The sequence below is a fragment of the Calidris pugnax genome, unplaced genomic scaffold, assembly GCF_001431845.1.
Source record: "Calidris pugnax isolate Ruff unplaced genomic scaffold, ASM143184v1 scaffold20, whole genome shotgun sequence".
In the NCBI taxonomy this organism is placed as follows: Eukaryota; Metazoa; Chordata; class Aves; order Charadriiformes; family Scolopacidae; genus Calidris; species Calidris pugnax.
Genome location: NW_015094510.1, coordinates 15,784,340 through 15,800,687, shown reverse-complemented (window position 1 = coordinate 15,800,687; position 16,348 = coordinate 15,784,340). Strand labels below are relative to the sequence as shown.

The 16,348-nt window shown below is 39.1% G+C and overlaps 1 protein-coding gene across 1 annotated transcript in view; it reads right to left on the bottom strand.

Annotated features, from left to right (window-relative positions):
- Positions 1–16,348, bottom strand: part of FNDC3A (fibronectin type III domain containing 3A) — a 125,726-nt gene that overhangs the window by 41,973 nt on the left and 67,405 nt on the right. Inside the window, exons 4-7 of the mRNA XM_014965979.1 lie at positions 16,076–16,152; positions 11,361–11,598; positions 8,020–8,292; positions 6,037–6,095 (exon numbers count right to left, since the gene is read on the bottom strand). Coding sequence (XP_014821465.1) covers positions 6,037–6,095; positions 8,020–8,292; positions 11,361–11,598; positions 16,076–16,152 — 647 coding nt within the window. The remainder of the gene's footprint in view (positions 1–6,036; positions 6,096–8,019; positions 8,293–11,360; positions 11,599–16,075; positions 16,153–16,348) is intronic.

Sequence of the window (16,348 nt, the reverse complement as noted above, 5' to 3'; positions counted from 1 at the left end):
TGAACATTAGATCCTCCCTTCTATTCTCCAGTTGTTTCTTATGTACTTGAAGAATGTTGGCATTTGCGTATCCCCTCACCTACCTAAATCTCTGATTATTCTCACCATTCTACTTATCTCATGCTATTTCATTACCTTAGTGCTTTGCCTAGAACTAAACATAATGTCCCACCTAATACTTCACTAATGCCAAACTGGCTTATATACTTGTCAGATTACATTTCTCTTCATACATTTCAACCCCTCTATCTTCTTTTAAGCAGAGAAGTAATGTAGTTGGTGTGAATTAAAGGTGGCATCACATTTCGTTGGAACATTACAAGATTAGAGGTTTCAACTGTTCAGTACAGAGAGAGCAGAAGAGTAGGAGGGAGACCAAAGACAATGTTACTGACTACAGAGTAACAGACAACTCACAGGACTTTGGCTAGTAACATTAAAACCAGAGTATTAGTGGAAATCAGTATATACCAACAAGCGTCAACAGAGAACAGGGTGAAATGTTCTTTAAGTCACTGACTGGATGAAAAATTGTTATCCCCAGTTACTCTTGTAATTGGCTGTTGGTCAACTCACATAAATCTTCCATAACACTTCTAAAATAATAGATGACAACTGTTAACACAGTAATACAATGGAGCAGTATTATGTACCAAGCTAAAACCCAGTGACTATGTAGGTTGTTCTGGTTGTTTTACTTTGTGTAAACAGAGTATGTGACTAAGGAACATTATGAAGAGCTAAAGCTTTGCTGTGGCCAATTTGTCAAAGCTTAAAAGCAAATCAGTGGAACAGAACATTATCAGAAATGCAAAGTGAGAAGTACTCACAGAAGCTGGGAGTTAAGCACATCCTTATGGTGCATAAAAATCTGTAATGTCTAAAGACTATACAAATTCTCTATACATAAATATGCACATATATGCATATGGGGAAAGGAAGAAATATGTTAGCAAATAAGCTACAATTGACCAGAATTTACAAGAAAAGTTAAAGGTTTCAATGAAACAGCAACAGCTAACAGGATGAAAGACAAAAGATATTTAAAAAAACCCCATCTATCATGAAAGTTCGAAGTCAGGCGCTGCTCTGTTATTGGTGGATGTAGAACATGGAGGAAAGAAAGAAGCATTTAACAGTTATTTCCATCCTGTATTTGCAGTGAGGCAGAAATCCGTATCCTTCTTATGTAACCCTACTGTTGGGACTAGAAAATTTACAACCTACACCAAAGTTACTGGGCCCAGTAGATGGTGCCCAGTGAAACCGAGTCTCTGCAATAAACCAAGTGGTCAGGTTAAAACACTGGTTTCCCACCAGTGACGTACACTCACATTAAACCAAGAACCTGCAAGAAGCCAAGCCTAAACTAGTAAAGCCCTGCTGAGGAGCACTGAGGAGTGAAATACTTACAGAACAAGTGTTAAGAGGTAGGTACCTAAGGGCCTACAAGAAGGTGCTCATGGGCAGAAGGAACAGAACAAGAGGTACAACATTTAACTCTCTGGTGGGTAAAAATGCTGGAACTAATGCCCAACCCTGTCCCTCATACACCTGAATCCCTCTGAAGCTGCTACCTTGTTTCTGCAACCCCACAGAATGGGGGTGGGGGACTGTGGGGTCCCCAGAAATACAGCTTGTATGTGAGGGGTGAGTAATGAGACCAAAAGAAGAGAGGCAAGTAGGGGTGGGACTGAGTAACACCAAGGTTTTTCGTCTGGACCTACACTCTGTATGATGTTACATACTTCCTAAGTTCTGGAGCTTTTCAGTAAATTCATATATAGGTGTATGGGTATTTTCAACTAATCTCAGCTGCTAAAAAAAATAATAAAATCACAGCTGCAAGCACTGACAAGAGACAATCAGAGAATGTAATTTAAGTCCTTTTCAACTCATTTCTAAAACATTTGGTACTGCTTTTCAGATTCAACTTCCAGCTAAGAGAATCATTCTTAAAGACAAGTCTAGGTCCAGTTATTTTCTTCCTCACAATATGATTAATGAGGGACAAAAGCAAAGTATTAAAAGATAAAGAATTGCTAAAATGAAGATTTCCTGTAAAAAAACTTCTCTCTACTGTCTATATACATTATGACAGCCTTAGATTACATCAGCATATAGTATTTTGACACAAAACTCCAGCTTCACATAATGCAAGCACATGACAGTAACTACCAATTGCTTAAAAAGCAATTATTCAATATTGTCCTTTATCCTTGATGTTCCATAATATCCCAATACTTGACTTTTTTAACACTAGCCAAAGCTCTATTATGGAAAAGAATTTACCAAAAAGTTTCAGAAATTCCTGCCAGTTCTTAAGCACAAAACGCTAGCATATATTCAAAAAACCTCTGCAATATAAGGAGGGAAATAGTATTTTTGAAGAAAAAAGATTAAGATCAGAAAAATCCACTATTCCTAGGTGCCCTGACACACTCAGGAGTGGCTTTTTCAGAAAACTTGGCATTACTTATTACTTTATGTGCTTATTCAAGCAGCTGCAATTGATTTTGGCTCCAGCTATAAGCACTGTGTGTTTCTGCAAAGCAGAGTACAATACTTGAGTCAGGCCCTAGCACTGAGGAAACTAAGAGGTGGGCAAGTCCTCATTAGTACTTCAGCTCGCAAAAGTGAGTCTCCTCATTAACTATACTTCATGTACTATCGGGGTCAAACAAAAGAGTGGTTTTAGCATGTGCAAATTGGATTGCATTCAGACAGTGACACAAGGTACTGAACTGGTAAGCAAGGTGCATCACAGTCTAAAAGCCCACAAGCATACACAGAACGTGCATGAACCACAAAACGCCATGCCCTACCGAGGGATTTATATGCTATATAACCAACCCTTAAATTCTGAGTTCTTATTGCCTCTCCTTATTAAATACTCAGCCTTCGGCTCCATTCTTCATTTTGTTTTTGCCTTTTCAGGTCCCCTTCTCTTCTCTTCTGCTTGCTTTGTTGTTTGGCTAATGGACATGACAACTGGTAGAGACTGCTCAAATGCTAAATGCTGGGCACTCACCACGGTACAATCTGTAGAATCGCTCCAACTTACATCTGGGTACAGAAAGTGCAAGACCTCCGTAAGTAGAAGGGTCACCTGGTGGCAGTACTGCATTACCAACTTGACTTAACACTGCCGTGTGTGGAAGGATGGGGGATCCATACAGGCAAAAGTTTAAGAAAATAAGAACATGTTCATAAAAACAACTAATGGGAGTTTGGAGGCACCAAAGCTGATGTGTCCCATACTGCACAGAACTGAAAGAGATGTGTGAATAAAAGCACACCATGGAGCCCACCACCTGATTTAGATGTGCATGCCCCGGACTGATCATTAAGGCACAGGACAGCCCAGGACAGGTCACAGCCTTCAGCACTGCTCTGGGCTTTATGGAGCAGGATATAGTGCAATGGACACTACTGGACAGCACCTGTACAATCATCTGACCACCGCCACAGCCAGTATCCAGTACTGCCTGTGACAGCACTGAAGTTCAACCAGGAAACGGGGTGTATATGATCCATCAAGAGCAGCATCATGGCACAATTCCCACAGTGAGTGCTTCACAAAAACCTGCAGGCATATTTCCTATAAGAACTATAAACAGAAGGTGCAAAAATCACAATCTCCTGGTTCACTTGTGGGAGGGTGAGGAAAAGTTTCCTTGGAGAAACTGTGGGAGGGTTGCTTCTGATGCTGCAAGGCCTAAGTAGGTAACACAGTCTCTCTTTTCCTTATCATGTCACACCTCCCCAAGCTGTAACATCAGCTAGACTTCCACCCACCTACAGCCCTGACAGTCCCTTGCCTTTGCAAAGCATAAGCCTCTCCAAGTGCTGGAAGTTTGGCTTTCTGCCTTGTGTATACTGTCTAGTCTGTAGCAGACTACTACTGCCTAAGCCTGTGATGTCTTCCGAGGTCTGCAAAGAGATCACTTGTAGGCACACAGGACATGGTGTGGAGGGGAAATAGCGTGCCTGCCTAAAAGGCATGGACGGTTGAGTGTTGAGGGTGGAAGGAAGTGAAAGAAAACAAGACAGTACTGGCACTCCATTGCTTTTTCATATATTATTAGCAACATAGCAGAAGACACTACCTGTTGATACTTCCTAAACTTCTCACAGTCTCACTTTGACCACCCCAGGAAGCGCAGCATTGTCATTCCCCTTGGTAATGCAGCCACTGACCAGATGTCCCAGACTTGGATGGCATCCCCTATGCCCTGACCACTGGGACTCCGCATACATCTACAGAATTGATCCCCTTGCTTCTAGTCAGGATAGAAAGGATCATCCACATTCTCACAAAGTGAAGAAGGGCACAGCAGGCACTCATGATTTCAGGGCCACTGAGAACACTGTTGTCCAGCATGCCCCAGTGACAGCACTACCTTGCAGTAAGCTAACCTTGCAGCAAAATTGATTTCTGCATCCATTCTGATCCAGTCTGTGGCTAAACTTGGCATGTGCTCCCTTGCTGGGACAGACTCTCATGACTCAGAGTCAAAAGGGGTCAAAGACACCAGTCCGTTTAGCCACACAGCCCTGATCCATTCCCAAAGCAGGTGTGCAGGTGTGTTTTGTACAGTGAACGGCAGGGACCATACAGAAAGAACAGTGTGTTGCTGTGTTAAAAGAAAAAAACACAAAGGCTATTGTAAACTTGAACACAACGGACCAGCGTTAGTACAAGATCTTTCCTGCTTCACTCTGAGAACAGAATAGAATTCTTCTAACAGTATTTTGATGTGTATTTTCCTAGAATATGTGTGTATATGTATCTTATTTATATTTTATATATTTATAGATACATATATTCATGTATATTTTTTTAATAGCAAATGACTCCCTACAATTCTTTTTGGCATCATCCTACAGCAAGCCTGGAGCCTTCAGATCCACTGCCCAAATCTCTACTGCTTGATGTAACAGAGTGATAGCAGTAGGTGTTTGCTAACATCTGTGGAGACGAGATGCACAGCTGGGCAGTGAAACTACAGGCAGCAAAACAAAACCTCTGCTGGTAGGACTTTGCAGATAGTTGCTGTCAGAAGAAAGATGAGATGTGGGAAAGCTGGATTACATTCCAGGTCCTGGATAACAGTCAGTGCTATCAGATGTAGACTTACATTCATTTCTTACAGCCATAACCCCTTCTGACCCCTTTCCTCCGGTCTGGTCTGGTCCTAATCAACAGTTCTTCATTCCAGTCTGTATTCCTCACTTACTCCACCCCAGACTTCAGCCCTTTAGTCTCTCAAGAAAGTTCTGGTATCCTTGCCTCACCAATTTTCATCTTTCTCACGTGGTTTCAGCCTCTTGCTACCACTGCCCACTATCCTCACCACTCCGAGTCTTACCAACAAGACATTCAGACTCCCATCACCCTTTCGTTATCACTCTGCTTGTAAAAATAACAAACAGCTTGCTTTTCAAGCTTTTCAAGCAAGCAAGTCAGAAGCCCACTGCTGACAGCCACCTTCCTTGGAGAATTTTACGTCTCTCTTTCCTCGAGGTGTCAGAGATTCTTAAAGAGAAGTCTGTCATAATTCTTGTCTACTTTTCAAATAAGGTTTTCCAAAACCTCACCAAATATCTCTCATGGCTAGAGATATCCAGTGTGTAAAACTGTTGTCTGAACAGTTAAAATTAAAAAATGTTACAGGAAATTGAGAACAAATTTTATAGTAAGAGATGATGTTAAGCATCATCTTATGTTAAGCATCACCACTATGTTACTGGCAATGTTATAAGCTCTTTCTATATACATATTTTTATAAATCTGTTAATACTGAGGTTTCACAGAGTGAAAGAATAGTAAGTGCCAAGACAATTTTAGCTTCATAAATGTTAATATACTAAAAATTAACGTGGTCATTTACATTTCAGTGACTAGAAGTTAAACGAGTTTTCTTTAGTGAGGGAAGTTAAAGATCCTTTGAACTTGGAGAGAGAAAAGGAGGTGTAACTGTGTAAAACAGGAACGGGTACACTCTGATTCTATGGAAAGCTTTATTTACTTACCACTGGCTTGGCTATGTTAGAAAGAAGTGCTTCAAGTGCTTTTGTTTCTTCATCCTTTTCTTAAAAAACAAAATTGAAACAAACAAGAAGTACCCATGAATATTGTTCAGTGACTTTAGAGTGAAATAGCTATTCAAATTCAACAATAGACTGCATGTAGACTAAAGTATTTCTAAAACAGAACACCGTGCCAACTTGCATTCATCTAGGGCAACACAAACCCCAAAAAACTCCCAAAGAAGTTGCTCATATAAAACTATTTCTAAATCTGTTCTATGATTTATGGAACACAGAAAGCCTGATTACATTTTATTAAGGTATAACTTTAAACAAACTACTGCTGTGGAGAAATTAAGCTCTTGGCTGAGATATTTCCTACAGATTTTTCTTTGGATGCAGATGCAGTCAAGTTACAGTAGTTTAAATATGTTAATACAAATCAGCTGGAAGACAACTGGTACCACTGTTGGCCTCCCTCAATTGCAAGGGCAAACCTCAACTCAGCCTTCAGTTACATCTCAGGGAAAGAATCTAGGGTGTTTTGTTTCAGCTGAAGGTATAGCTGAGCTTTATAAAGCACTCAAAGTTTATCAAAAGTGGTTTATGTGCTTTCTCCTCCACAATATTAAAATTTTATTTTCTCAATAATATAAGTGAATAGGCTAGTCCATGTTGGAGGTGTGGCCAAGCATTTTTAATTCACTGCCTTAAACTAAAACATAAAGAAAAACCCAGCCTGACAAAATTCTTTAAAAAAACAAACACATCAAATGAAACTAATTAAAAGCATTTCTGACTTCTGTTTGTTATTACAAATCTAAGTCACAGTACATAATTTTCCCAAATGTCTCCTGAATTAAATTATTTTGAAAAGTGGACTTCAGCATTTTTCATATAAAATGCTTCTAAGGAACCGTTAACATATTTTTTGTAACTTATGTAAGCAACACTACATTTTATCACCTGTGCCTTGGTAAAGTTAGCTCACAGATAAATACCAACTAACAGAAACTAAACAGAAGCCAAGACAAATGCCACTCTAGAACTATAGCGACAAGTATTCTAGTTTGGAGGAGTAGTAGTTCCCAACTTCTGAATTCAGATTGTATCTCAAAGGTATCTCTTGGTATTAAACTTTCAAAGGGTACCATCTACACGTTTTTAAACAGCTCTTGTAGGTTGAGATTTCCTGGTCTTGGTTAGACATACTTTCTTCACATTCCTTTTGGTTTACAGCAGCTGAATATACAGTGGCACTAAATAATCACTTCAAAGCAAACTTCAGTGAGTTGAGAAAATCATAGTATATTTCCCTCAGCATCACTAGTTACAGAATCCTGTTCTGAAAAAACTGTACTTGGCTGATGACAAATCTTTGACGTTATGTTCTGAATCTGAAGTGCAATGTCAGTGACCTGAAAGCTGCATAGCGACACATCATCAGATTCAACAACAACTGCATGGCCAAGATTGAGTGAATTCAGTCCATTTATGAGATCACAGGCTTTCCAGTGAAATAAAGGTATTAATAAGAAACATGGTCCCTATGGTAGTGTCTTAGAAACTCACTTATGAACTCACACAGACTAGCGTGAGTACCGCTCAGTTTCTACAAAGAAAGAATGACTTGGTAGGGACAACATCAAGCTGGCCATCAATATTCAGTGATTCCTTAAAATGTAAGCACCAATAATTTTGGACAAAGTATAGATATTTCTTTAAACAGTGTTATGAAGTATGAGTAATAAGATTTGCTCAAATCTACGTAGAGACTTGCATGTCAGCAGCTTTGTTCTCTTAGGCTCCCAGTTCCAATGTGATGAGCAGGCTGATTGCCCTTACCTCCATTCTGTGTAAATCAGGGCAGTTACGGGCTACTACTCAACTCCAAGACTGTCAAAGTGTAGTGTTCTATCTACAAACATTATGCTCAGCCAGACACTGGACTTGCATAATATATATATTATCTTTGTTAACACTTACCTTCTACTTCTGCCTCTGTCTGAGAATTGCTTTTTCCTTTACCCAAAGACTTGCTTTTGGTAGAACCTGTGCTTATACCAGCTGCATCCTGTCCTTTTGTAAGTCCATTATGTTCACTTGTAGGAGATGGACATTTCTGAGGAGACGATGGAGGACTGTTTAACTTATCCTTCTGAGTTCCATGTCGATCTTTTAATTTTTTTTGTAACCTTTCATATGTTTTACTAGACCTTTCGTCTCTAAAGTTGGATCTTCCATGACCAGGCAAAGTATCTAAATGAAAGTAAAGAAGAAAAAAATTTTAAATAATCACTAAGAACAGAATATAATTAAAAATCTATTTAAAAATGCTATGTGCATTAAGTGCGCACTTGTGTGTAAAATTACATCTCTGCTCTTAATGGATAACTGAAGTGTTCAGCAGGTAAACTTATATACACTAATTGGACATTAACAACGTATTAGGGGAGAGAATGCAATCTTTCCTTGGTGCATCTTTTTTCTACTTAAAAGTTATTCTTAAAATGTTTCTATAATCTTCCTTGAGCTGTAAGGTACAGGATAAAATCAACACAGAAAAACAGTGCTACGTTATTACATGGGAGAAGGTTTGCTTTAATGCTGAATAAAAAATACAGAAGTTTGAAGTTTTGGAATGCAACTAAAGCTCTTACTTTAACTGTGCTTCAGCAGAAATCAACAGGGAAAAGCCCCACAAAAGCACAGGGCAACTGAAAGACACTAAAAGACTGAAGATGGTGTGGCTACATCTTGTAAGTACATTGTACAGTAATCTGAGGCTTTGCTGCAGCATCATCAAAGTTCCGTGACTTTGGAAAAAAGTCATGAAAAATGTAATGAAAAAAATTAAACTGCAGATCAGTGAACTTTTCCGTCCAATTCTAATATTTTTATCCATTTCACCTTCATGCTTATGTCCTGGTTTCAGCTGGAATAGTTAATTTTATTTCTAGTTGCTGGTATAGTGCTGTGGTTTTGATTTAGTAGGAGAATAATGTTGATAACACACTGATGTTTTGGTTGTTGCTGAGCAGTGCTTATACTAAGTCAAGGACTTTTCAGCTTCCCATGCTCTGGCAGTGAGGAGGTGCACAAGAAGCTGTGAGGGAGCATAACCAGGACAGCTGACCCAAACTGGCCAAAGGGATATTCCATACGACATGATGTCATGCTACGTATACAAACTGGGGGGGAGTTGGCCGAGGGGATGGGTGATCAATGCTTGGGGATGGGCTGGGCATCCGTCAGAGGGTAGTGATCAATTGCACTGTACATCACTTGCTTTGTATGTATATATTAATTATTATTCTCTCTACCTTTGCTGTCCTATTAAACTGTCTTTATCTCAACCCATGAGTTTCACTTTTTTCCCCCCACATTTTCCTCCCCACCCCACTGTGGGGCAGCGGGGGCACAGTGAGCCAGTGGCTGTGAGTGGTGTTTAGTTGCTGGCTGGGTTTAAACCACGACAGCTCAGAACCAGCTTATTGACTCATGACTTTAAAACAGTGCATCACACGGCACCAACTCCTTCCTCAGTGTAACTAGATCTATGATAAATGATGAAAGCGTTGAAAAAAATACATCTTTCACAACCAGCATAGAATTTATTCATTTTCAGGTAAGTTGGATCACTCAGTCTGAAGTTCATTATTCCTTATGTGCGAGGACGTATAGAAAACAAGATTACATAAAAAATTCCTTGCAAGATGGACAAAATCACAAAATCAGAGAACTTTTCCATTCCTGTTTTTATAGGTCAGCTTAATTCCCAGAAAATTTGACAGAGGACAACTAGATAAGCTGTGACAATTTAGAAATTTGATTTTCACAACTGTTAGAGACTTAAATGCTCTTATTAGAGAACTACCACACTCTAAGTGCTTCTGTTCCCACCCCTCCCCCCTTAAATTCAGGTTGCTCATATAGGAGCCTAACTGACCTCTGAAAACCATAGTCAAAGTCAGTGGTCCAGAATTCAATATGAAATCTGTTGAAAATATATAACAAATCAAAGCATCCCTAGTCCTCTAATTCCCTAAATCCAAGACCGTTTTCAATATATATATAAAACAAAGGAAAACCAATGAATGCCACTTTATCATTTTTTGTTACATTAGTGGTTTAGCACACTATCACTGAATTCATATTTAAAGGGATATAACCTAGCAGCAGAAATCTAAAAATTATTATTCCATTCTGAATTATCCTTATCTTTTATGCACTTCATTATCATACTCCAATCTCTTAATTTAGCAAACTAAAAGAAAACAACTGCCATCTACAGGAAATCAAGAAATTAATAAAAATATAAATAAGCACCCAAAGAGCATCTAATAATGTACTGTTATCAAAGCAGTGCAAGAAAGAAATAAAGTACAGCTTAAGAATGCACAAACACTAAGAATTTCAGCAAGATCAAGACATCACTATATTCTTAGCTGATGACTTTTTAAGCACATTGACTACATGGAGGACACATTTAGATGATTTAATAGTAGCACAGAACACTGAGAATCTACATATCTACAGCGACATGACAAAGTTGCGTTCAGTCTCTCCTCCCATACCTTCTAGCTTCTTTCTCTAAAAACAGCAACCTGACTGCTCTCTGAAAGTCTTTCAAGGTCAGCACCTGCTTTACAGCAGAAGTTTATCTGAAGAAAAGCAAGTCTACCAGAAATGTAAATATTAGTCTAAGAACCCAACCCCTGCGTTAGCAGACACATATGTTTTGCCACTAAACAGCATTAAAGGCAGATGTCAATAGCACTGCCAAAGACAACTTCAACGACAGTATTAAATTTAGGTTTGTGACACCTGATTACTCAAGTTGATCCTCAATATGGACATTGGACTAAATGCATACAGTTTTACGAAAAATAGCAATCTTTTTTTCATAATCAATACTAAAAACTCCTGTTTCATGCTTCAAACAGGATACCTGCAAAACAGGAGATCTCAGAACAGTGCTCAGGTATGGATTTAAACGTTTAATCTCAGGGAAAGACATCAACTGAATCACTACAAACCCTCTCCGCATTGCTTTCCTGGGCACACCTGTAACTGATACACATAAGAAATAACCTGTAGTTTTAATGGATCAGTGAATGGACAAGTCAAATTAACAAAAAGAACTTCTAGAATAATAAGCTTGAGTAAAAACAAGAATGGTATCCTCATGAATCATTTGTGTATTGCTCCACTCAAGCTATAAGGAACTTCCTTGATAAAGCCCATACATCTGCATAACAGACGCTGGAAACGAGTAGAGCACTATTTCCTTTGACAGAACTTGCAATATTCAGCAAGCTACTTACCCATGTCACCATATACTTGTGAGGTGTGGTACTGTGGAATGTACTGTGTCGCCATGTCACCGGCTCCGGTCACAGGTGAATACATATGACGTGGTGGAGGGGGTATCATGGCTGGAAGAGGAAGGAAGCCAGGCAGTGGGGGATGCGGAGGCCTGTGTATCACTGCATGACCACCAGGATGAAATTCTGGAGCCTGAGGGACCACCACAACCCTTCGAACACCGTTATCCTCAATAACCTGTACAGGGAGAGACACCACACACCAAAAAAAGAGAAATGCTTAGTAACAAGCAAAAGAACTAATGTGTTTGGAATGACAGACTGAAAGGTATGTTTCTTTAGATACTTCAACAAAGCTAGTCGTGGTAAAACCCTTACATTTGAGGAAAGAACAACATGACAGTCTAAGAAAAAACAGGACTATAAAGGGCAATTTCTGTTCTTTTTAAGTGTATTAACTGCAGTAATGCCAATAATTTCTCAATGTGATAAGGAAAAATATCTGACTGTAACAACATCTTATAAACAACCGGGTATATTTACAGCATGAGCCTAACTTCACCCCCCAGGGTCCTGTTTCCGCTACACTGATCCTGTGGTTGGTTCTACAGTACAACAACTAGATTGCTCCCTAGAAGTGATTTGGTGGGTGTAGTGGTCTGGTGGAGAGCAGGCACAAAGTACCAAAGCAAAAAATGCTCTTTGCTAAATGAGGGTCAGTCATCAACTGGACCAGAAACAGGAGTCCCTCCCTGAAGCGTATCACAGACAGGGAAGACTGCCATCATGACCCTCTCTAGATGTTTGTCTGACTAGTGCTAAATTCACAAAAATACATGACTGTTGGTAATATCTAGACATGATCTTGACATAGTTTACCTTGTACGTATCATGGTGTCAATAACTTTAGTGTCTGGAATGCTAATGAATATATTGTTCTCCACTTTCTAGTAAAATAATGCCACAGCAGGGACTGCAATCTAAGTTCTTGGATGGAACATCCAGAAAAGGGAGAGAAGGAGAAAGGAATATAGAATATTATGACTATATCCAAAAGCAGGGGACAAGGCACCCTGTGACTTAAGTTTTCACTGACCTTTGAAACAAGGTGGGGACGTGCACACATACACCAATGAGTAACTTGGTGCAACGGCAGCAGATCAATACATCAAAGCACTTAGTGCTAAGCTGCTTTCAACTCCACTGTTTAAGCTTAAGGGTATTATACTTGGCTTGATTTAGTCCCATGCCCTGGTGTGAACACTTCCATCAAGTCCATAATAGGAAGCTGCTTGGAGGATCAATCACTGGTTTGACTGTGTCTCCATCAGGGGTTAGTGTGCAGCTGGTACCTCTGCAACACGGCTTTTGTTTTTGTTTTCTCTGACATCTAATTTGTACACCCCAAAACTGTCCTAGTTGAACTAATGCAAGTAAGTGAGGTTGGACTAGGAAATTATTTCAAAACTTCACTGTTCTGAGAAAGACAGTTATGTAGACACAGCTGTATGCTTCCAGTGTAATGGCAGAACGAAGATCTCTATGCACATGCAGTAACATTCAGAAGACATAAAAGTATGTACACAGCAGAGCTGATTCCACCTTACTTAAAAAAATAGAGCTGGAAATTAATATAAATGGCCTAAGTGAACACAACTGTAAAATACTTAACATATTGTGTGACTTTAAAAAATGGGCTGACTCTTTTCAGTATACAAAAATTGTCCCTTATTGGGAAAGAGTAATTTCACTAAAGACAACACTCTGTGCATATCTCATATCTGTGCAACCGTAGCAGTGTGGCATCTAAAGGCAGGATATATTCACAGCAGTAAATATGACTAGAACTTCTGCTGTCCAATGAAATTCTCTAAACACTGAAACATAGTTTTAATTATTTGTCCTTTTTGCTTACACAAAAAAACTTGCAATTTGTCATGATTTTATGAGCAGATTCAGATTACAGAGGAGCAGCTTCCATAAAAAAACCCAAACTAACAGGCTACTTAGTTTATAATTTATTTGTTTTCTTGGGTCTGCTAACAGCCTAAGTAACTCAGAAATAGATACCCAATTCATAGGAATAAGAACCTTAATTTTAATAGTGTAAAATGAAGAGTTTGACAAGTCTGTAACTGTGTCTCTAAATCAAAGATCAACTCAATGGTAAGCCTCTACCAGGCAACAATACACATAAAAACCCTCCAAGAAGCACTAAGTGCACCATGTCAAGTATATCATCTTAAGTTAAAAAATAAACAAGTCATCTATTATCCTAATTGTGCTAGCAAAGCAGTTCCGGCATAGGCCTGTTTGGTTGAGTGAAACAACCAAACATCACTGGAAAACTCACTACAGACAGCTTGAAGAAGATGAATAAAGATGATACGGAGAAGGCTCCGGGGCGACCTTATAGTAGCTTTCCAGTACCTAAGCGGGTCCCACAGGAAAGATGGGGAGGGACTCTTTATCAGGGACTGTAGAACAGTAATGGTTTTAAACTAGAAGGGGGTAGACTTAGATTAGATATAAGGAAGAAATTCTTTACTGTGAGGGTGATGAGACACTGGAACAGGTTGCCCTGAGAAGATATGGATGCCCCATCCCTGGAAGTGTTCAAGGTCAGGCTGGATGGGGCTTTCTCAATCTGTTCCACTGAAAGGGGGAGTTGGAACAAGATGATCTTTAAGGTCCCTTCCAACCCAAACCATTCTACGATATTTGTTTTCTTCCAGAGTTTTAGAACTACAGTCCCAAAAGGAGAGAAAGGGAAAAGTAAATCAACTTACAAGTTGCTTCTTATTTATGTGATATTAGTAAAATAAATATGCTTTATTCTATAGTTACCCCCAACTTCCAACAGATGACAGTATGCTGTGTCACTGCACAACAGGCATTGAAGCAAGCAGAGGCATAATAAAACTAAATGAAAATGGATAGACAAAAGATGGTTATGCTGAAGTTGTTCTTCCAGGCTGACAGTTTTAGACATTTAGCTGGCTTCCGTTTTCTCAAAATCTTCAGTTCCTGACATTTAAAAATATACTATACCTGAAGAAACCATGTGAGTTACTTTGCTGGGACTGCATTAAATCTGGGATAACCCTTAGCTCAATAGTGTCTGCAAGACCACTAACAAACCTTCCAGCTTGTAACAGGAATTCCATCATAAACCACAGCGGCTGGTATATTTTGTTAGCAGTAAATACTTCAGAAGCCCTACAAACTACAGGTTTTCCTAGGCTGTGATACCTCTACTCAAATGAAAACAGCAGACATGAGCTCATTGCACCTGTTCCCTGAGCTGGATAGATGTGAGGCACCTCCAATTCCAGAGAGCTCTGTTAGCACACCACTTCTTGCACTAACAAGTCCAGAGAAAGGCTAACGAGTGTGCCTCAGCAAGGCCCAGTCCTTCAGCCTGTCCGCTGCAAGCTGTCCTCAAAGGAAGGATAAGTGAATTTCATATAGACCACTCAGACTGTCACAGGTTACACAACTTTTTAAACATTAAGTATTTCATCAACTGAAATTAAGTACGATAAAATTTCACACTTCAGTAACCTCAAAAAATATTTCCAGCTCTTTAAAAAAGAATTCTAACAGGAATCAAGACTTTTTACTATGAACTAAAGATAAATGGACTTTCCTGATTATTTTTAATTCATGTTTCTTCTGCCTGTTTGGGAATACAACTATGAAGGATACATGCATCACCTCATCAGCCAACTTTCAACACATGGAAGGTAAAACCATGGAGATGCCAGGTATTAGTCTGCCTAACCTAACTCTCTTTGGCTAGATGACAATTTCTATGCAGTTCAGATAATTAGTCCAACATCTGCTGGACACTGTGGGTTTTTTGATTGCACTTTATGTGTTGTAGTCTCTTCTGAGTGTATACCATGGGGTGCACAGTGAGTCAGAGGTAGACTGGTCACAACAGAACATCATGAGAAAGACATACATTATGAAGAGTGGTATTCATCTGCTCTAACTTCCAGGTCTGACCTACTGACCCCTGGGCTTGTTTTATAGTTGAGGGAAAGAAAGAGACACCATCTAAAAAGCCACACATCTCTTTATAATACAAGTGTCCCAGAATAGCCGAGAGGAATCATCCTTTTAATCTGCTTCAAAGAACGTCCAGGTTATCTAGCTCACATTTAATTTTCAGGCACCTAAATTAGGAAACACACAGCAGTGAGAAAATCAGAGGCCTGTTTTAAGATAAGCTATGGAAACATGTATTATATGATAATTTATCCCCAATGGACAGCTGACATTTTTTCCACATTGTTTGCTACACTTTTTCTAATTGATCTGTTTTACTACTTACCTGCAGGGAACTTCCCAACATGAACTATGTATATACATAAAATTATATTGGTGCCAAGAGAAAACATTCACTAACCCAGAATTCAGGTCCTGCAAAATGAGCTATTTGGGTCATGATTCTATTTTATGTTCAGAGAGCACTGAGTACATTAGGATCCTGAACTCAACAAGGAGCTGTGCTTGTTATTGTCATGTAAGCAGTTAATATATAACTAAACAAGCCCATATACATCATGACAAATCTCCTATCACCAAGATACTACAGGACATCTCCCCTTATTTACTTGCTTGACCAATTTATTGAATTAGCTATTCAGGTTCTACTAACGTGACTTGCACGAAAAGAAATAAAGTAAGAATCAAATGAAGAGACATACCTGTGGGGCATATCCAGGAGGCACATAAATAGGAGGCACTGAACCATTTGGGGACATCATTGGAACCTGAGCAGGACCTGAATGGGTTACAGAAATACTCAGTACAGCAGCATTTAAAGTTCAAAGAACATACTGAACTGCAAAGTCTCTGTGAAAAATATACAAGATAACATGGATAAACAAAGGCAATGAACTGTACAGATAAAATTATAGCACAGGGCACTCTTAGAAACTTAAGAAACAGAAAAAAAAAAAAACAAACTCAGAAACAAA